The sequence below is a fragment of the Calonectris borealis genome, chromosome Z, assembly GCF_964195595.1.
Source record: "Calonectris borealis chromosome Z, bCalBor7.hap1.2, whole genome shotgun sequence".
NCBI classification, from domain to species: Eukaryota; Metazoa; Chordata; class Aves; order Procellariiformes; family Procellariidae; genus Calonectris; species Calonectris borealis.
Window position 1 is genome coordinate 34014815 of NC_134352.1, and position 21305 is coordinate 34036119.

General features: G+C 38.2%; 1 protein-coding gene across 5 annotated transcripts in view; it reads left to right on the forward strand.

Annotated features, from left to right (window-relative positions):
- RAD23B (RAD23 nucleotide excision repair protein B) overlaps positions 1-17761 on the forward strand; it is a 41818-nt gene extending 24057 nt beyond the window's left edge. For all 5 annotated transcript variants that reach the window (XM_075136860.1, XM_075136864.1, XM_075136862.1 and 2 more), the window contains 6 exons: positions 2833-2888; positions 6728-6855; positions 11547-11670; positions 12800-12927; positions 13336-13512; positions 15379-17761. In XM_075136860.1, coding sequence (XP_074992961.1) covers positions 2833-2888; positions 6728-6855; positions 11547-11670; positions 12800-12927; positions 13336-13512; positions 15379-15492 — 727 coding nt within the window. In that variant the 3' untranslated portion in view covers positions 15493-17761. The remainder of the gene's footprint in view (positions 1-2832; positions 2889-6727; positions 6856-11546; positions 11671-12799; positions 12928-13335; positions 13513-15378) is intronic.
- Positions 17762-21305: the final 3544 nt, after the last annotated feature.

The window sequence follows — 21305 nt, forward strand, 5'->3', positions numbered from 1 at the left end:
ATCTCTGTTGTATACTGTGGCCTTTTTTTGCTCACTTTAAATTGCTTACATATTGCATGGGATAAAAAAGTTGTTAACTGTAATTTAATGGCCCTTGAAGTGCTGCATAGCATCAAGTCTTCATTTTTCATACACTGGTTTTCAATTATTTTTGTGTTATATATGTGAATATTGGTGCACAAGACATGAATTTTGGAAGTGGTTATATTTAAACACCATCAAATATTGATTTGATGATAAGGAAACGAAACAAAATGTGCAATTGCCTAATATCTTGAAAATGTCATCACAAATTTCTTGCACTACATACCCTAACTGATGATTTAATTTTGCAATTCTGAGAAATGGACATCTTTTTAAAATGGAATAAAAATGAAGTTTCGGTTATCAGTTGAATTTTTTTAATGTTAATGGGTGGGGTTTTTTGCCACTTGGTTTGTCCAGTAGGTTCAAAAATTAGATTAAATCTTTGATACTGAAACAGTACTTTCCAGGTTTTCCATGTACAGGTTTCAGTGTTGTAAAACTGCAGTAAGGGAGCCTCAGTGTACATACTTAACAGGAAGCAAGAGAATAATTTAACAAATACGTTGTAGTTACCACCTGCCTTGATTTCAGAGATTATTGCTTGTTTCTGATTTGCTTTAGAAGTTAAATTACTAAGGCTGGTGAAGATTTATTGAGCCACGGCCAGGCAAGCTGGTGTCCTGTTTTGCCTTTGATCTTTTTCAGTTGTAAATCTTAGTAGTGATAGATACTAGTGAAGCATTCTTGTTGCAACAAATTTTTTCTTACATAAAAAAATGCATCTCTATAAATGCTTGTTAGATTTTTAGTGGCATCTTCTGAAAACTGATACAGTTAATCTGATGATCTTTCACTTGCTTATAGAAGTTGCCGATTCTGGTAGCCTGATAGGTGCAAGGCTGCTGCAGCTCCATGTCCCCAGGTCTATCAAGTATCAAGATTGAACACGTATTCCCAGTACATACACACAATATGTATGTACCTATATATATGGCTGGCTACATAGGTCAACATGGGAAGGAAAAAACCAGCACTCAAGCAACCATACAACATCAGCAGTTGCATCCTGTTCCCCTCTAGCTACTCAGGGCAAAGCCCTCTCATGCAAAATACATATGTACAATTCAGCAAGACGGATTTCTCCAGTAGCTGGCCTTAGACAGTCTATTCCGATAGCTGGCCCCTAGTTCTCCCAGTCCCAGGTACCAAAAACCCCAAGTTTTTGGTACCTGGGCATGTGACTGCTCCAGTTGCTGATACTCAGATTCCCGTTGCAGACCTATGCACGTGTGCACACACAGAGGCTCCATCTAGGAAGTGGCTGTAGACCTGCACTGAACCTAGTGCCTAGATCCCCCGGCCTCCCTGTTGCCTCCTTCATGGACACACGAGCAGGTCTCTCCCCTGCTGTTGAGACCTATGACCTTACCAGCAGCTGACCCCCAGACATTACAGTCTTTCCTCTTTCAGAGGAAAGCTCCTCTTTCAGATCCTCCACTCTCTCCAGCAGCTGATTCTGACTTGCAGCTATTCAATACCCGGCTCTCAAGCATCTTACCTACTCACTGTAGTCAAGCTTGGTGCTTGCTGGTGGTTACACACACGCCAGCAGATGCATCCACACAGAATATGCATGCACTGAAGTCTCTTCAATTGCCAACGCCCCAGGCACATGGACCCCTCTGGCCCCTTCTCCAGTTGCTGGCACTGAGACTTCCACACTGTCTGGTCTCTGCAGTTGCTGGCTCCACAGACGTGTGGATCCCTGTGACTCATGGTTCACTGTCCAGTTCTGGGCGCTTAGACTTCCATACACACACGTGCATGTAGAATAGAGAGACCCCCTCCCAGCATGAAAAATAGTTAGAAATGGAATTTAATTAGAGGGCAGGATGGACTGGTGATCAGGGAAGTGCTGTTTACATGTGACTGGCCATTTTTCTCCTTTTTTCACTCTCTTTACCCATGCTTTTCATCTGCAGGGTGCCTTGATGTTTCCCTTTCCCTGCCTTTGGTTCTTCCCCTAGATATCCCATAAGTCTTGCACAATCCCGAAACGCTTTTTCCTGGCACCCCAGGGTGAGTCGCACCACCCTGCAGGCAGTAATGCCCTTGATCCGTAAGGAGACCTGGGGAGCATCTCCTGTTGACCCATCAGGCGTGTCGCCCCGAGACCAAGGGGCTGATGCTTTAAGTTGCAGCCCTGGGAGGAGCCAGGAAAGGGGCACCCTTGGCTCTGGCTGAGTTAACTGGCGTTCCTCTGCCTGGTGTTGTGCCTCTGTGTTCCTTGGTGTTCATGGAGGTGAGCCTTTAATCCTGTAATTTAACAGCTTTGATAACTTGAGATGAAGTAACTGCAAATGTTAGCGGTTTATATTCCTGGGAAAGTAGGATACTGAGATTTTAATTAGTGCTTACCACTGACCTCTTTGAGTTCTCATTGAGGTCAAACCAGTGACTATGGAGAAGCAGTTAGTGAGATTGCTGTGTGCTTTTGAAAATCCACCTTGTTATCCCACCCTTTAAAGCATTCAAGCAAGCAGATGGCTAATCCCTGAGCAGATGGGCAAAAGCCAAACTATTGGGGGGTAGGGGGGAAGGTTGGCCTTGTGTTAAAAATGGTAGCATTGTAAGTTTGTAAAATCTGGTCTCACTATGAGACCAAAAGAGAGATCTTTGGAAAGCTTTGTTGTTTTTTTAGAAACAAAAGGGGCTATTAGAGTTACAGCTGCTGCTGCTTTTTTTGAAAAACAGGAAGTTTTCCGAAGTTTTGTAATTACCATTGCACTTGTCTTCATCTTACAGTACAACAGGTGATACATCTCGATCAAATCTTTTTGAGGATGCTATAAGTGCACTTGGTAAGTGGAGTGTTTTTTTAATGTAGACATTATTTTGGTGCAGCAGAAACAAATGACGGATTAGCAGATGTTGACATTCTCTTCTGTATCTGTCATTGTTAAAGTTATAATCAAAGTACTCTTCTCTAAGACCTGAAGTTTATATCTTAGAACCAGCATCAAGAACTTCTTTACTGAAGAATATTTCACTTCATATATTTTTATTGTGTAAAAAGAAGATCCTTATCATTCCTGTTTTTTTCCCCGTTTGCCTTAATTTCTCTTCTAACTATTCAGATTGAAGTGGCTTGAATAGAAGACTGGACATAAATATGTGTACGCTTTTCTTTTCACCTTTGCTTCCCAGTGTGCAGGTCTGATAAAATGGCTGCCTTTATTATTCACTTGTTCCAGCTTTTGACAGTACTGTCTTCTGACACATTTAGATTAGATAAATTCACCAAATCTGCTGCTATCTGGGTTGAGGAATGAATGCCTCCATATACTTATAGTCAATTCACTTTTCTTTTGACAATTTAAATGTCTTTGTTTCTCAGTGGAATAAACAGGGTGAAAACAATAGGAAGTTCTGCCCCTCATGCTGATTCTGGTCACTAGGAAATTGCTAGGCAAACCCTACTGCCACTTAAATTTTTCAGAGGGGATTTTTTTTTTTTTTTTAGAGTGTGGCAAATTAAGTCACAGAAATAAGAGGGAGGTGGGTTTTTTATTTTGTCTTCTCTCTGTAAACATTAAACTGCAACTGGTACAAAAAGTTAAGCTAATTAAAGAGTTTCACTTACATTTTTGTGTAGGGGTGTGTGGATATATTGGAGGCAGGTGTTGTGATTAAGAAGCCCAAGGTGATTTAAGAGCAGTAGTAATGTTTTACGTGTATTGGTGGTAGCGAACAGGTTTAGTCTAACTGCAGCTTAGGTCTTATGTTATGACATACTGTTGTAGGCTGAAGAAATGTGTGACCTGAAATAGCTGGTAGATACTGTAGGAGACAACAAGCCAAGTTCACATTTTTAAAGTGACTGCTGCTACCAAAGGTGCTGCAGGCTTCATTAACCATTCATTATACCTTAGTGGCCGAGATGTGTCACAAATACTTGTGTTAACAATAATAACCAACAAGTTTAATTAAGCTGGTGGTCTTGGTTCAGTTATCTTCAGAATTGAAAAAAAAAAATCTCCTTTCAATGTAGCAGGAGAGCATCACCTCTCTATCCATTTTGTATGAAAGTTCTTTGATTGGTATCTGATACAGTAAACCCACTGTCCCTAACAGTTTGGAAATAACAGGCATTGAGTGTAATTTCCTGGGTAAGCATACTGCAAGGCTTTCAAAGGCAATAGCCATGAATGCTCTGGTTCTTTTTCTTTAGAAACTGTCTTAAAAGGAATTTGCTTGCACAAATTCATATAGTATGTTTTTACATCCTAAGTAGGATCCCAGGCATGTTCTTACTGTGGCTTCTCAATTACATTGTCTGAAGATAATTGTCTTCACTTTAAAAACAGGGATTGGTTTCTACTGAATTGCTTTTGTTTTCAATTAGATATGCTGGCTGAAAACCGATGTGTCTTTGTGTGCTACATGAAGACCTACACGTCTTGCAGTTCCTATGCAATCATATCTTAGGCTGCTTTCTTTAGGGCATGGGGCAAAAATTATTGTGGGGAGTGTGATGAACTGGATTTGAAAGTTAATCCAGCTTTAAAACGTTATTTGAAAGACAAAACAAAGAGCAGAATTAGTTCAGCATTGACCTCACAAACATTCCCAGTAGTACTATGTAGAGATAGGCCTGACTGTATCATGACATTGGTGGTATGCAGTTCCTGAATTATTATTCTTGGTCTTACTTTTGCACGACTTGTGTAAGTAGACTGTATATGGAGTACTTGTGCCTAAATTTGCAGTAATTCTGTTTCCTTCTTTGGCTTTTAATTATGGCTTATGTAGCAGTCTGTCCAGAGCAAGTCAACCTTCTTGCATCTTTTTTTTATGTACCAAATCTCTCATACTGTTCTAGTCGCTACCTAGCTCATATTGAAAGAGCACTAGAGAAATGTTTAAGTAGTAATTAATTAGATCAAAAGTTGTTCTGTCTGCTGTTTACCTTGATTAGTTTGTTAGCAATAGTAAGGGTAAACTAGTGCTGTGTAAGAAAGAACATGAGCAGTAAGTTCAGCAAAATCACTCTGTTGGGGCAATTGTTGGCTTGGCTTTTTTGTTTCTCTGAAGATATGTGCAGAAGTATGTATCTTTAGAGTGAAGTTTAGGTGATTTTTTTTTTATATCTTTGAAAAATGAAGGTAGATGTAAAATGATTGTTCTTGTAGTTGTATATGAAGACATGAACTTACCATTCCTTAAACTCAGGTTGGCACTGTTATTTTAAAGTCTGAACAATAAATCCTCAAATTAGCCAAGAGTTGTAAATCCGTTATTTATCTTTATGGATAGTGCACAAGTATCCTTGGGCTAGGGCTGTTTTATTATTTGTTCTTAAGTATATTGCCCTCAGTCATACATCCACTGATTATTTAGAAGCATTCTTTAAAAATCAAGCAATGTGGTTGTGTTAATGTTGGCTTGAGTTAAACGCCTTCTCCCTAAGGGAATAAAATTTGGTATTTTCTTTGGTTCTTTTAAGTATGACTTACTTGTCTTAACACAGTAGCTCTAGCAGTATTTGTTTCCTCTACTTTTTTTAATCTGTTGTTTTTTATGGTGACTGTTAATTGTTTAACTCTCCTGCCACTAACTTGCTAGTGTTACAGAGTCAGTAGTAGGGTTCCACTGAGATCAGAAATATCTTTATCCATGGTATTTTAATGCCTGGGTTTGGTTTTTTGGGTTTTTTTTCTGTTTTTGCGTGGGAAGATAACCTTTGAGATGTTGCTCAATTACGATTTATAATAGAATAGGGGTTTTTTTTTGTTTAATTGTTAAACCTGCTGTCTGCTTTTAAGGAAGGGAAATAAAATGGATTATGAAAAGAGATGAAAATTTTCCCTAGGATACCATTAGTTAGTGATCAGTTGTCCTTACATTGCTCCATATATAGTGTGTGTACCCTTCTGTCTTGATGGCTGCAGGTGTGGGCCAGTTTTAGTCTGTTTATGCTGGAGGAGGTGGGGGATTTGATGTGATGGATGTCTAGACAAATATACATGAATTAAATGAGACAACTTGTTCTCCTGAACCCTCATTGAGGTCTTGAGTGACTTTCCTAGATATAATTTTAAGTTGTCTGCCTGACTTGAGTTTGTGCATGTTAAGTTGATTAAATGACTTTGATCATTATCACCAGCATGTAGCTGGTGATATTATACAACAATATACAGTTGTAACTTGGTCATCACTATTTGTCATCTATCTAACCATAGCATAGTGTAAAGTCTTTATTTGGAAAAACCTCGATGGCTAACAGTTTGACAGGCAGATTTCTGCCCAGAAAGTTTAATTTCCAAACTTACACTGCAGGAGACTTTTCTTGATTGCATTAGGAATTGAATATTAGCTGTGAGAATACCCTTGACCCTAGATGAAAGCATAGAGAGGGAATATTATCTCAATTATCAGTACAGAAGTATCACAAGTGCTGCTTTTTTCAATAGAAGTTTGCATTGTGTTCATTACCCTCTACTATTCCAATCAAATGCATGATGAAACCACCAGAATATACTTGGAGTTAAAGCAACAGAACCATGACAAGTTTAATATGAGCTATTCTTTACTCTTCAATGAACAACTCAAATTTGGGTAGAACTGAAATTTATCCATTGAAACTTTTTTGTACTTTTTTTGCCTTATTCCCTTAAAATGGCGGTCATGTTACTTCTAGTGACAGGTCAGTCCTATGAGAATATGGTGACTGAGATCATGTCAATGGGCTATGAACGAGAGCAAGTAATTGCGGCGCTGAGGGCCAGCTTCAACAATCCTGACAGAGCAGTGGAATACCTTTTAATGGTGAGCAGTTTGTTTTACCTACACCTTGTTCTTTCACTTTTTATTTTGTCCTTACTAAAGAATAATCTTAACTTTGATTTATTTGTTATTTTGAATATTATCCAATCAGTGAGAGCAATACATGTTCATAGAGGAGGAGGAACATCTCTAAGCAGAGCATCTGGAAGGCTGAGATTCGGATTTTGGGGGTCCTAATGTGTTACAGGAAATACTGGAGTCATCCCGAACTACCTCTGTCACTTCTTTGCTTTTATTCTTTGTTGATTTATATGGATATGTATGTAAAGTATGTCCAGTTACAGTGATAGTTTTAACTGCCAATGGTTGACTGAAGGAATGATTTTGTGTCACATCTTAGTGAAAGCATTAGCTTTATTTTTGTATTAGTATCTATAATATCACAAATGCATTTTTTTTAAGTTCCAGTTAATTGTTTTTACTAATAACGCATAGCGTTCTTAATAATATACTTTCCAAACAGAAAGGTTTGAAAGTTTTTTGAAGTATGCTTAATTTAACTGGTGTTTTAATTTAGGAAGTGTTTTGGAGAAAAAACAATTTCTCATTTGATAAATATAGTTCGAAGGGTGAAATGAACTTCATTGGCGTGAGAGGTAATAGAAGAGTTCACTTTAATGGAAATCTTGTGAGTTGTTTTAGGGGCTCTTTGGATTGCTTCTCATTGTATACCTTAATCTGACAGGTGAATTGTTACCACCAGAGAATCTATCTGGGAGCTTGTTGCTTAATCAGTATTTCCAGTGCGTTTAGTTTTCACTCTAGCATACCATTTTTTCCCTGATGCAGTTTTTCCTTGTTCCAAATCTGAACTTTATTAAAATCTTGAAGCCAGATATCTTGAACCAGTCCTTGCAAAATATGTGGATTGAATTTCTGATAGATTGATAAGAAAACTGTCATCTTCGCCTCCAGTTACAAAACTTCCCTTCTGTTAATGAAGTTTTTCTTCAGTAGTTCTTCTTCAGCAAGTCACTGGTGTGCTTGCTACTTAGATTAATGATTCCAAGACTTTGTAACCTGCCGTTTTTAAACAGACAACAAATGTTTTAAGTACATGAACATAAAAAGTTCAATTCTCATCTAGTATTAGGCCAACAAAAGGTGATAAATATTCCCCCCCCTAAGGGCGAATGCAGTAGCTCCCATCTATCTGCCATAAGTCTGGAATCTCAAACGTTTGGAATCTCAAAACATTTGTTTTTCATGCCTTAAAAATGTTGATTTTACTGTTCATTTAGTCTGTGCATATACCATAAATCCAGTGCCTCCTGTAAGCGTTAGGCTTGCTGGACAGTGCGCAGTGCTTGTACACCCAGTCTGCTATTTCCCTGCTCTAGCTTACTTCTGTTTGGGAAGTGCTGAACAGAAACAGAACAACCCTATGATGGAGTTCAACACATGGCACATCTGCCAAATAGATTAAGTCTGAGTAGTCTGAGCAGTTAATTTCTACTCCTTCAGTAGGTCCTGTGTTAAAATGAGTCCTTCTGATGTATAAGCTGGTCCCTTTCTCTTTCATGTTATGCTTTACTGAGAATATCTTTTCTTTGTTCTTCCTCTTCTTCCTGATGGAAGGGGAGGAACAGTCTTGCTCTTAAGAGACCATATTAACTGGCAGACTTCTATTGTCCTAGAAGAATTCTGTTGCTGCAAATGGTCTTTCTAACTGTTCTTGGTCTGCTGTGGTCTAAACATGTTCCTTACCATCCTGCTGCATCAAAAAAGCTTCTCTTTAGTTTATACTGGTCCATAGATGACACTGTTCTTTGACCCTTTACTTTACCTGCCTTCAAACCATCATCAGTGTTACCTTTTATGTAATCTGCAGGGTAGGATTAGGATGTTGAGAGCTGTAAGTGTATACCACTGTCCTGGTTTAAAGAACCAGTACACCAAAGGTACCTGTAAAGTGTTGGAAACAAAATGTCAAGAGAGTATGTATGCTTCAACTGTAGCTATTTCTTAAGTGAACCTTGAAGATTCCAGTTGTTGTCCATGGTTCAGATGACAAGCTGTTCAGTTTTCATGGCTTCATGGCTGAGGATCTAGATGTAATCCTATGTCCTTAAGCTATGGTCGTGGAAGGAGGTCTCAATTCCAAAAGACGCTGTTTCTTTTCCTGTGCCCCAGGCTCATCTTTGGAAGCATTTAGATTCAGATCTCTTTTTGACCCAAGGATTTCCTAATCCTTAATTAGGAAGAGTCCTGTCTCTCCTCCAACAACCAGACTATTGGTTGCAGCCTCTTAGTTTGGAAATTTTCAGGAAATGTTTCTTTACCACAAGAGTGGTAAAACACTGAACAGGCTTCCTAGAGAGGTGGTCAATGCCCCATACCTGTCAGTGTTTGAGGCGTTTGGACAATGTCCTTAATAACATGCTTTAACTTTTGGTCAGCCCTGGAGTGGTCAAGCAGTTGGACTATAGATGATGGTTGTAGGTCCCTTCCAACTGGAACTATTCTGTTCTAAATGTGTACATTCCTTGGGCCGGGCCTGATGTGATGATTACCTTGTGGAGAACAATGTCAGCTAAAAACTGCTCTGGTGCTCAATTAAACAGTAAACAATTGTTTAATCCACCATAAGGCAAAAATGGCCTTTTTGCTGTCCGAACAATGTTTACATTCAAAATTAATTGTATGTGAATTGATAACATGCTTTATTCTGTTCGACAGCTGTATGAACACCTCACTAGTCTCATCTGATGACAATTGTACACGGTCTCGGTTATTTGGAGAGTGGCTTCAAGCTTGTATTTAAGAGATAAGATGATGTTCAAGATGACAAGTCATCTCTAAGTAAATTTGGTTGGACTAGTTTCCATAGTGCTTCCATTCAAGAGAAAACTTAAGGTTTAAACAAGCATATGATGTTTGATCTGGGCACAGATTGCAGTGACAATGTACACCTGTGAATAGGTGAAATCAACCAGTAATTTTGTAAGATTAACCCAAGTTCCTACATCATAATTAGATTCCCAGAAATGACTGATTTGATGGGAAAAGGTATTTAAGCAGTGCTCTGTCAGGCACTGATAGGAGAGAGTTACCTCAGAATTATGTCATGAGTGGAATTTTCTTCCCCCTCTGTGGAGGGAGGGATGTGTGGCAAGCTGACCAAGCCATATAATGGTAATGAAGTATGTGACAGAGAAAACTTGTATTTATTCCTCTGAGTGGCTTAAACGTGGACTTGATTAGGTGATTTATACCTTGATGTGCTTCTTATCTCACAGGCGAGGCAAAGTTTTGCCTGGAGCACTGTCCAGTTCTTCCTTTCTAGATGTGGCCTTTATATTAGCTGTGTATTTGTCCTTTATGTTCAGGTATAGTGGTGAACATATCATGTGAAGAACATGTTATAGCAGGATTTTTAATCTATGTTACCTACCAGTGGTTTCTATGGTAGGTTTGCCAAACCTTTTCATCGTCTGGTTACACTGAAGTTCTGTGATTATTTCCACCCACCCTGTTCCTTATGTTTTGTGGTTCCCAAACTGAAGGATGCCTTCTTCATTTGAAGCAGGTGAAATATATTCAGTTATATCAGTGCTGCTGCCTTCTCAGACTTACCTGGATTGAATATGCTGAAAGACTGTAGAAAAATTGAGTTTTTTGATGCCCTGGAAAATGAGTGTTGTGAAGTAGAGGACCTTGTACAGTCTTGCCCTTTTGAGGTTGGGCTTGACATAGCTCCCCCCACTGTTGCTCTGTGTGTATCAGGAGGCTTGCTGCTCTGTGGAGGCTGCCTCTTCTGGGCAACTTGCCTTGCCTGTGCCACCAGAGCTTGTAGTCATATAGGAATCTTTCTTGGTGTCTGTCCTGTGCCAAGCTGCCTAAGTTTCTAGACTGCATGGGGGAGGACAAATTTGGTGCAGGAGTTCAGTGGCAGTGGGGAAAATATGGTTAGGGTGGGAAGTTTGAAGGGTTCCCTTGCAGGAGAAGGGTAATAGAGTAAGGTCCGTCTCGGTTGTATAACCCACATTCTAATTTACTATAATTGTTCTTTTTTAGGTTTGTCAGTTCCATCCCACTGAGCAATTAGTTCCTATATAAAGTTATTTGCACATGGAAAATAAACAAAATGCAAGCTAACTTTTTTTTTAAACTGCTAAAATTTGATAACATACAGGCCTTTTCACACTTAGGATAAGTAAATGACAGTTGTCATGCTGTTGCGTTGAGGAAAGAGGTCCAAAGAGCCATGTTCTTACATCTCTTCTTAATTTCTTGCCAGATTGCATGGCATCTATAATCTCACTGTTAGCATTGTGTACTACAATTATGTTCCTGTATAACTTTATTTGCATAACACTATAACATATTGTGACAGTATATTTAGTTTAACTTTTTCACTCACATCAAATATCTTAGAACAGAACTCAAAGTAAGTATTTTTTTATGGAGTAAAATGTATTTTAAACTGATGCAGTGCATGCTTTACAAACCATGCATGCTATACAAACCATGTATTTTTCTTGTCAAAAAATAAATTACTCTTTTCACAGCATTCTTTTGCAGTTGTAAATGCATACCTATCACAGAATCTCGCTTTGTATTTGCGGTAAAAGCATTAATGTTTTTTCCTTCGTTCTGAAAACTAAATAATATATGCAGTAAAACAAGTATCTTTTAACATTCTGTAGTGATTATGTGAACTGTGGCTTTAGGGTATACCCGGAGATAATCAGGCTGTGGCTGAACCCCCTCAAGCAGCAAGCACTGGTGCCTCTCAGTCTTCAGCAGTGGCAGCAGCAGTAGCAACTATACCTACAACTACTAGTTCATTAGGAGGTAAGAAAGGCTATATTTGAGAGGATGTGATAAACACATGCACTTAAGCATTCTCTGCTTCGGTGAATTTTAAGTTCCTGGTGCTTGTGAACTGATCAAAGTGAATTGGGTAAGAGCTGTAACGTGAAATTCCAAGTGTGGTGCTTGCTTGGAACAAATGGCTTGTAAGTGGATATATCTGGAATAAAGCATGAAGTTTCTAAAAACGTTGTGAGCTTGCACAATTCCTTTGGTTCAGTGTTCTGATTTAAACATAAGACCACAAATGTGGAGGGGGTTGTGATTCCTCTTACTTAAAATTCTAACTTCTTACTTCCCTGGCTAACTTTGCACTGTCGACTGTGACTACACTAATGCATTTAGCACTTGGAATATCGAGAGAGAAACCTGCAATAAGGCTGTGAGGTGTAGCACCTGGGAGACTCGCTCAGCAGTGCAGCACATGGACAGAGTGGTTGGTGCCTGCTGAAGAGAACTCTTGTCTTAAAGGGAAATAAATGCATGAAAGGAGCATAATCAAGGAGTAGGAAAGGTCTGTCTTAGGCTGTGGCAGAGATGATGTTCAAGATGTAAGCCTTGATAGAGGCCAGAGTGTTAAACATACAGGTAGTAGTGACAGGCACACATGACATCATCCATACAGAGAGAGTGGGGAGATGGGATATTTCAGAGCACTTTAGAGACTGCTGCGTTCAAGGCAGTACCTAACAGTATAGGGTATATTGGAAGGCAAGACTCACTCGAGAAGGACAGAACTGACCTATTGCAGGAGATAGAGAACTCTGTTGTAGGCATAGAGACAGGACAGTAGGCTGGGTAGGTGTCTCTGAATGAGGTTACTCGGAGATGAGACATAAAGAGAAAAGTGCTGGAGATCAAGGACAGAAGGCTGTTGGATATTAAGAGAAGGCTGGGTGAAAAGAAAATGCATTGTTTAACCTTAGTATAAAGAATTCTTGCATAAAGCTAGTGTAAGTTAGCGTGAGGAGGCAGGCTCTTCTGTTCTTCAGGGAGGGGTGTATTCTCCACTTTAATGTCCTGTTTCTATCTACAGTTACAGTGTATGTATGTATTTTATTAAGAATCTTGGTAACTTTTTACAAAAACATGTTGTCTCATTGATTTTCAGGACATCCACTTGAGTTTTTACGAAATCAGCCTCAGTTCCAGCAGATGAGACAAATTATTCAGCAAAATCCTTCTCTGTTACCAGCTTTGCTACAGCAGATTGGACGGGAAAACCCTCAACTACTGCAGGTGAATCTTAAAACAACAAAATAACGCTGATAATTTTGATTTAGCTTTACAAGAAGGGGATATGTTGATGTTAACTGGGATAGTGTGTTAGTAGAAGTTACAACATTCTATTGGCTTTTTCAGCAGTTGTTGCTATACAGAACGTATTTTCTATGGCATTAGAAATGAGTCTGAGTCTCTTTGTAAGAGGTGCAAAGGGCATCAGGAAGAGGGAAGGGTCACTGCAATTGAACTGAAACATGAGATTGCATTTCTTATGGTTGATTTAATAATTTTTCTCTATGCACTTTTTACACATTCTTTTGACTACTTAATTCACTGAAAATAAATATTCTTACTTGCCTGTTAGCAGGCTTAAACATGCTTTATTTCAATATATTATTTCTTTTATTCTCCCATGCATCACAGCAAATAAGCCAACACCAGGAACATTTTATTCATATGTTGAATGAGCCAGTTCTAGAGTCCCGCCAAGGTTTAAGTGGCAGTGATGATGGTGCCAGCACTGGAGGAGTAGCAGAAGGTGGAAATGGTCATATGAACTACATTCAAGTAACACCTCAGGAAAAAGAAGCTATAGAAAGGGTGAGCCTTTGTTCTTTGAAATGTTGCTTAGCTGTTGCTGTAGGATGCTGACTCTGGTGCATGCTTAAGACATGCCTTAACTTAAACTTTGTTTGTTTATGCTCAGTAGTTCTGCATCATTTTTGATACTTTATATTTGATATTTCATAGCTGTTGTAGTCTTGTTTCAAATCACAACTCCTCTTGGTTTATAGCAATTGAGTCTCAAGATCTCTTGAATGTCTTACTGAGAGGATGCAGAGCCTTTTAAGTGATCAGAGGCCATCTGTAATAATTGATGAGTGAATGGGTTTCCCTCAGGAATGGGAACTCAGGCAGTAATTCTTCTTGCAAAAGCCTCCGACAGTACTGTTCTAGACCGTGCTGTGATAGGTTTCCAGGTACAAAGGTGTGTCTGCATGAGCACTGTTTGCAAAGTACTTGGATAGTAAGAGCTCTCATGTCCCTTGGATAGTAAGAGCTTAAGTAGATTAGTTGAAGTCGCTACTTAACCCAGTTATTTGTCTATCCATGAGAACTAGTTAATTACAGCTTTCTAAAAATACATGCAAACATGTCTATGAAAATATATACTTGGGGCAGCGTATTGCATTTGTAAATACTGCGTGTAACTGAATAAATATGGATTTTCATAGATGGCAATGCCTCTGAGATTTTTCTCAGAACAAATTGCAAAGACTTATGTCATATTGTGGTAGTGTTTTTGTATATCGAAGACAGTGTTTTTCAACGGACAAAGCAAAAGGTTATGTAAGGATCATCAGAAAAGAGCGATTTTGATATAGATGTCAATTCTGTAGATTTCAAGGAAATTGACAATTCGTAAAAATGGTCTAATAAAACTGTTTGTCCATGTACTTCCTCACAGATCATCCTCTCTAGTCTGCTGCATTTCCTTTTAAAACCATTTTATGCAGTAGAGCATTACCTCTACAATCTGTTCCAAACCCAGCAGAGACCTGTGTGTTTCTTCCCCTTTCCATGAAAGACACACCTCAAAATGTAGGTGTCTTATTATTACAGGTGACACATTCATGCTGTTTGTAAGCGTGAAGTTAAATTTAAGAATGGTTGATAAGGGATAATAGGACACAGTTTCTCACAGAGTTTTAATCTGCCCTATATGTAAAATGCCTTGCAGGTGCCGTGAGGATTTTAAGAAAATCTCCAAATGGTTATATGTTCTTGCCTTCGGCTAAAACAAAGATTGGTTTGCTGAATATCTTTACATGCAGGCTAAACCCATTTGCCTTGGCACAGTAATAAGTTCTTCTCCTGTTGTCATTGTGTCCCAGACATTAATTAGTTCCTTGACTTCTGAAAAAATTGCTCTCAATTTACTTCTCATGGCTGCAACGTGCAGTCAATTTTTTAAAAAGTGAAAGTCCAGTTGGAACAATTGAAAGTGTGGCTTAACGTGACGTGTTGGGCTACCTACTAGTCATCACAGGCTGGGATCTTTTGTTCCAGGCAACTTTTGAAAAAATCCTGAGCTTTTTATAATTAATAGTTTAAAATGGGCATCGTTTGAAGTTTTTTTCTGCAGCAGAGCAATGTGCCGTTACTTCCTGACATTACGGTGACCCAAGTCTGTTTTAGTGACTTACTGCAGCAGTGAAAGAAAAGTGGCATGCTTTATGGTGCTTCATTAGACTCATTTAAATCACTTTTTCAAGTGAGAATTCTGTTTGCTAAAGACAGAGGCAACACCTTCTTTTTCGTTGCTCAGTAAAGGCTGTATTGAGCTAGGCAGCAATGTTTTTTTCAAGAAGGCAGTAATTGCTTAAGTGGCATCTCAAGTTACTAGACATACAAAGAAGCTTAATATACAAAAATGTACTTTCTAAATATGTTTCTTTTCTTCAGTTAAAGGCATTAGGATTTCCTGAAGGACTTGTGATACAGGCATATTTTGCTTGTGAGAAGAATGAAAACTTGGCTGCCAACTTTCTTCTACAACAGAACTTTGATGAAGATTGAGAGACATTTTTTTATTTCACACCTCACACCAGTGCATTACACTAACTTTGTTCACTGGATTGTCTGGGATATTTGGGCTTATATTCATAATGATTGGTGTATGGTATATGAGGGCGGGGGGAGAAGAGAATATAGGAAACAAAGCAAAGAAAGCAGCAAGTATGTCTGCTTTAAATTAGCAGATGCAGAAAATCACACAGTATAAAATAATATACAACCAAAAATCAGCTTCTGCAGATAATTAGTTCCTTCTATAAACTGTAGGTTAACTTTTTCTAGGTTTTCACTCTTACTGTACTAGTTCCAGAAATGTAGTGTATACCCTGCTTCATGTTCCTTTCTACTTAGTATTGGTATTGAAGTAGCCTGTGCTACCTAGATTCTACAATCTGTATTTCATGGCAACACTGGATAACAGCTTTGTGAAATCTAAAAGATCTGAGCAAATGTAAACACGAATGCCAAAATATGGGTAGTTATTTTGCTTTTTCAGACATGTTGAAGTAGCGCAAGAAGCACCGTATTTTGTTTAATGCTGGATTAAAACAATGTTGGCTTTTTTTCTTTTGAAATGAAAACCCGTTTCAGTTAAAAGTGTCTTGGTCATTGAGAAACACCACCCCCTCCTTTGCCCCCTTCAAATGATCTGAGAAGCTATATACATACAGGTAACATTATTATCCTGTTTACATCTTTTCTTTTTGGGGAAAATGATAGCTATCTAATTACTGTTCACTTCAATGTTATGTTGCAGTAAAAGTTTTAAAAGCAATAGATTGCATGTTTGGTTTTGTTATATGCGCTTTTGTGAATTGAATATTCTTTTCCTGCCAGCAAACAAAATGCAAGCTTCATTTTTGTCCGCTGCAATGAAACTTTATCAAATCAAATTTTACCTTCCTACCTATGTTGAACTAGCTTTTACAGTACAGCTGTAAGCATCTGAAGATATTGGTGTTCTGGTGCTCTTGAGTAGATTGTAATGATAAAGCTATTTCTGTTCAGTAAGGACTTTTTTGGATTTATTCACTTTACCAGGAAGGGAAGTTCATAACTTGAGATATCAAGCAAACAATCAAGTTATTCTAACCCAAAAGAATCTGCACTCATACCTTTCTATTGAAAATAAGCTCTGGTTATAGAGTTTTGAATCTTACTTCTTGATACCTACTTGTCATTTGTTTACTCATCATAAAATGTAACAATCTTCCTTTTAATATACATTGACTTTTAGAGATAATTTTGCCCATCATTGCAATGAAAACAACTTCTAATTTAATCTAAAGCTATTTTGTGGAACATTTCCTGAGCACAGCTTGGGGATGTTTTGAGTTTTTACTGTTGTACTCCAGTTACCTGGATTACAAATTTATCTCTACAGTAACCAAGAAAATATTATTAGTGGTATAGCACTGAGCTGTTGTACCACTAATAATATTAACGATTTAGTGGTACAACTAAAAAATTATTTTCTGCTTAGGTTGTGTATCAGTGGATTAACTACTTAACTACTCAACTACTACTTAAGCTCAAAGTACAAGTCAAGTGTCTTGAGAAAAGAGAGCAAGAAAGACTGAAACGTTTGTATTTTGTTTCTTCGTTGGTTGGCTGGAGTCTGTTAAATAATTATCTGCACGAAACAATGAAATGTATTAAAGCCTTTTACTTTTTCTTTCTTTACTTTTTTTTCCAGATAGTGTGTATTTTAATTATTCAGATTTTATTCTTTTAAAATTTCATAGGTGTATAATGTCTAAGTGATCAGTAGCACAACCCAAATCTATCAGCAGGAGGTGTGATACTGCTAAACAGGAAATAAATCTTTCATAATGCTTTCATTTTAGAGAAGTTGACACTAATACCCGAGTCAGCCAGTAGACTTCAGCCGGATAGGATTCTCAGTATATTTATGGACTGGAAGAGGTGGATTTTGATTTAATACTCTGCAGGCAAAAAGGGGCTATTTGTTATCTGTAACAGGACCAGCTGCCAGGTACTTGAAAAATGCCAAATTGATAAAAGGACTTCTTGAATGTACTTCACTACATAGCTAATACCTAACTAAGACAAAAGCTTTTAGTTCGTGGGAGTCTTCTGTACTGATCAAACCGCTATCAGAAATAACCATTCCTTCTCTAGGAGGATGGAGAGTAAAGCAAGAATGTCTGTGGGTGTTTCAGTCTACTCCCTCCAATTTTGATTTCTGAAATGTTTACTTATTATAAATGTATTTGAATTAAAGACTGTTGAGCTTGGACTTTGTAAAAAAGCTAGTAGCTTTGGTCATTTGTAACTTTGTGCGTTGAGTGACTGAGTGGTTTATAGCTGTTGTGGTTGAAGCCGTACTAGTAACTCTGTTCCCATTTTTCAGTAGCGGAACGGTGTTTATGTGACTTCTGATGAACAACAGGTGTCTGACCTTATATGCTAGCAAAAACTGTTCAATAGCGGGATACTTGCCAGAGAAAATCATGTAACTCTTTGTAGTTGCTGCCAAAAAGGAAGAATATATGGAACTCTCACGGTGTTGAGAAGGTAAGTGTGAGCTGAGCAAGTTGCGTACGTTGTCTAGGTGTGCTGTGCCTCGTTTTCTACCAAGTACTACTGGGAATTTTCTGCACAGGGTGTTTTTCAGCTCATTTGCTGCAGATCTTGTAGAGATTTGGGGGGCAGTCTCCTCAAGGCTTTGTGAACAGTAGCTAAGAAAATCAAGTATTTCTTCCTAAGTTTTGGTATTGGAATCCTTATCTTTGTTGTAAAACTTCTAAGTATTTGCTTAGTGAAAAGCTATATATGATCAAGTTTTAATTGGGATTAAAAAAATTACTCTGAAGTCATTAATTCTATAGTTGTCTATTGTTATGTCCTCTATACAGCTGCATTTTAATGCTATGGTGCATTAACCGTGTCCAGAATCCTGTTATGAATCTAGGTATTATTCTTACCACACTAAGAGAACTTTTTAGGAATGTGAGATAATCATTCATGAAGTCAAACTGTGGCTCTGATTTTGAAGTGTCAGATTGAGCTTTACTTCAAGAATACACATGAATTAATGAAACTGGGAGACACAAAGCCAAGTCCTGAAATAATGTAAGCAAATCTGTCACCTGTGGTTTCATTGGATATTTCAGTTGGCTTTATAGAGATTTGGAGGCAGGCATGTTAATGTTTAAATTTTTTTGCTGATTTCTTTCAAGCCCAGCTCTGTCTGTGCACAAAACTAACCTAGAGTTTCTGCACTTGAAAATACTATATAATTCAATGGAAACAATAAGGTGGGAGTGGAGAGAGAACATCTTTGTCAGTAACATTTTTAGTTCTTCTTCGTTGCCTGGTTTGGGGTGCCAATAAAACGTTCAACACACTATCTTTTGAAAAACATTATTCTGAAACTACAGCTATGTGGTTATGAAGCCACAAATTATAAAATTTTGTGACTTCACTAAACTATGCAGAAAAGTAGGCTTATTCCACTTGCGATGAAATGATGTATGGGAATAATGTAATTATTAAATTACTGCAAAGTACATGACTGATCAGCATTGCTGATGGTTGGAATTTGTGGCTGCAGGCTGTAGCTGATGCTCCTGACTTCTAATTGTCAAGCGCCAGTGCTATATTTATGTATTTCCTCATAGAATATATGACCTGCGAGGAAAAACAGGACATTAACCTTCTTGGTTCTTGTTAGAACTCACCTTCTTTCCTCCTTCCTGATAGTGAGAAATACTCATTGCCTAGACAAGAAAAATAAATATTAATAATGCACAATTTAACTCCAGTGCTAATCAAAGCACATTTTATGAAGACACTAGCATCTGTGGCATTTCCTGTCCAGACTGCAATGAAATTAATAGAGACACATGCATATTCTTCAGTAATAGTAGCAGTCTGGAAAAATAGTACTAGACTCTGAAGATACTTACTCCTACTTCATCTGTTTGCTTTGGCATTTTCCTCAGTGAACTCTTGCAAAACAGTATCTGCTATATGCTTTCATTTGCTAAAAGTCTAGTGCTAAAAATAGTACATAAGTGAAGGTTTTGTGTTGTATATGCAGCTGTGCCTAGAGACCTAGAATGCAAAGTTTCTTTTGCTTTCAAAATAGGTACCTTTCTATTTTGATATGGCTCAACACATTAATGCAAATACTGTGTGCTGCAGAGGACAAAGAGCAACATCCTTGAAATTCTTGTTGCTGGAGATACGGATTTTAGATGTGATAGACTAGGAGTAACCAGATATTCCAGCAGGCAGCTCTGTTTGCCATGCCAGGGGAAGGATTCGTTGCTATCCTTGTAATGCGAAGCATTTGACTCTAAATGTGCAGCAACCAAAGATGAAAAAATGGGCGAACGTCTGCCAAGTGCCTGTGTGGCTGCATCTGTAGAACTGGTCAAAATCTTGTAAATTCAGGTACATATTTTTAATAAAATATTTGAATTGAGCATGCTCCTTCCTTCCCCCACCCCTTTGGCTTTATCTTAAATCTCCCAATTTTTTTTTTCTTTTTCACTATGGGAGAAGGTATGCAAGCTGCAAAGGGAGTGCTGTCAGCTCCTGTTAGAGAATGGAAGAACAAGATTTCAGAGGAGTTGAGGTGTTGAATAAGGAAATGGTCAGTCTTCTGGGTGGGATGTGAAGCAAAACAATGAGTGCTGTGTACCTGGGATAGAGATTTTCCACTGTAAGGGGGTTAGGTTGAAGTGAGGAGTCTGCACCTGGAAGAGGCAGTAGTGTTTGTGAAAGGGCATGCCTGAAAGAATTACACAGTATGTTGAAGGTTGAGAGGAATGGAGTGTGTGGCAGGACCAAATGGAGAGTCAGCTAATGAGCAAACTTTTTGTGGGACTCTGCATGTATAAATAAACAAGAGTTAGATTGATAGAGAAGTTGGGAACAGGATTAACATTTATATTCAAGGAGACTTCAAAGACAAAGAAATGATGGGTTCCGTTTCAGCCAATAGCTCTTTGTCTAGCACTTTGCTTCTAAAACCAGCTCTAACTGAGAGGTGATAAAGAGGTTACAAAAGAAAGAGGCAATAAAAAGAAATGAACAAGTTTGTACCTTGGCATAGATCTCACAGACAACAGGTAGTCTTGGGTAGTCTTAACTGCACTGAGGTGCTCCTGCTTAAAGGTGGAGAAAAAAAGTAATTTGATTTTTATTTCTAGGTACGCGTTACATTGTTAAGACCTGATTTGCTGAGTCTCTTCATGAGCCTTTGCTGTTTGAACTGAGAGAAATGAGTGATCCACCTAAAGTGTGTATTTCGTAGTAATACTGCTGTTTGCTTTATTTGTATCTGCATGTAAAATACCAAATTCCCCTTTGGCAAAGGGCAAGATTATGCAGCATACCAATGGAGCAATGCTGCAAAGTTCATTTGGACAACTATTTCTGATGGGATTATGCCTCTTGAGTGTGAATGTAATTCATGACCCATGAGTACGTGTCTTAAAATTGTAAACTGTGACCTGTGGGAAGCTGCCACAAAAACTGGGAATACTCAATCTCAGAAGAGCAGCAGGGTTAAAATGAGAAGCTATCAGAATATATGAAATACGGCTGCAAATCAACAAAGCCATTTTTTTTTTCAACTGCAGTAAGAAATGATATTGTTGCTAAATGAGTACATAGCTATGTTGTTTTTCACATTTCTCATAATTTGAAGTGACTGCCTCATTGGCATACAAATATTAAGGAGGCAAAATACACAAAAGATCATTTTCTACACCTGGTTAAAGTGTGCATGCAGTGCCTAGATTGATGTTCAAAATCAGTGGTGAATTGACATTCCTAAAACA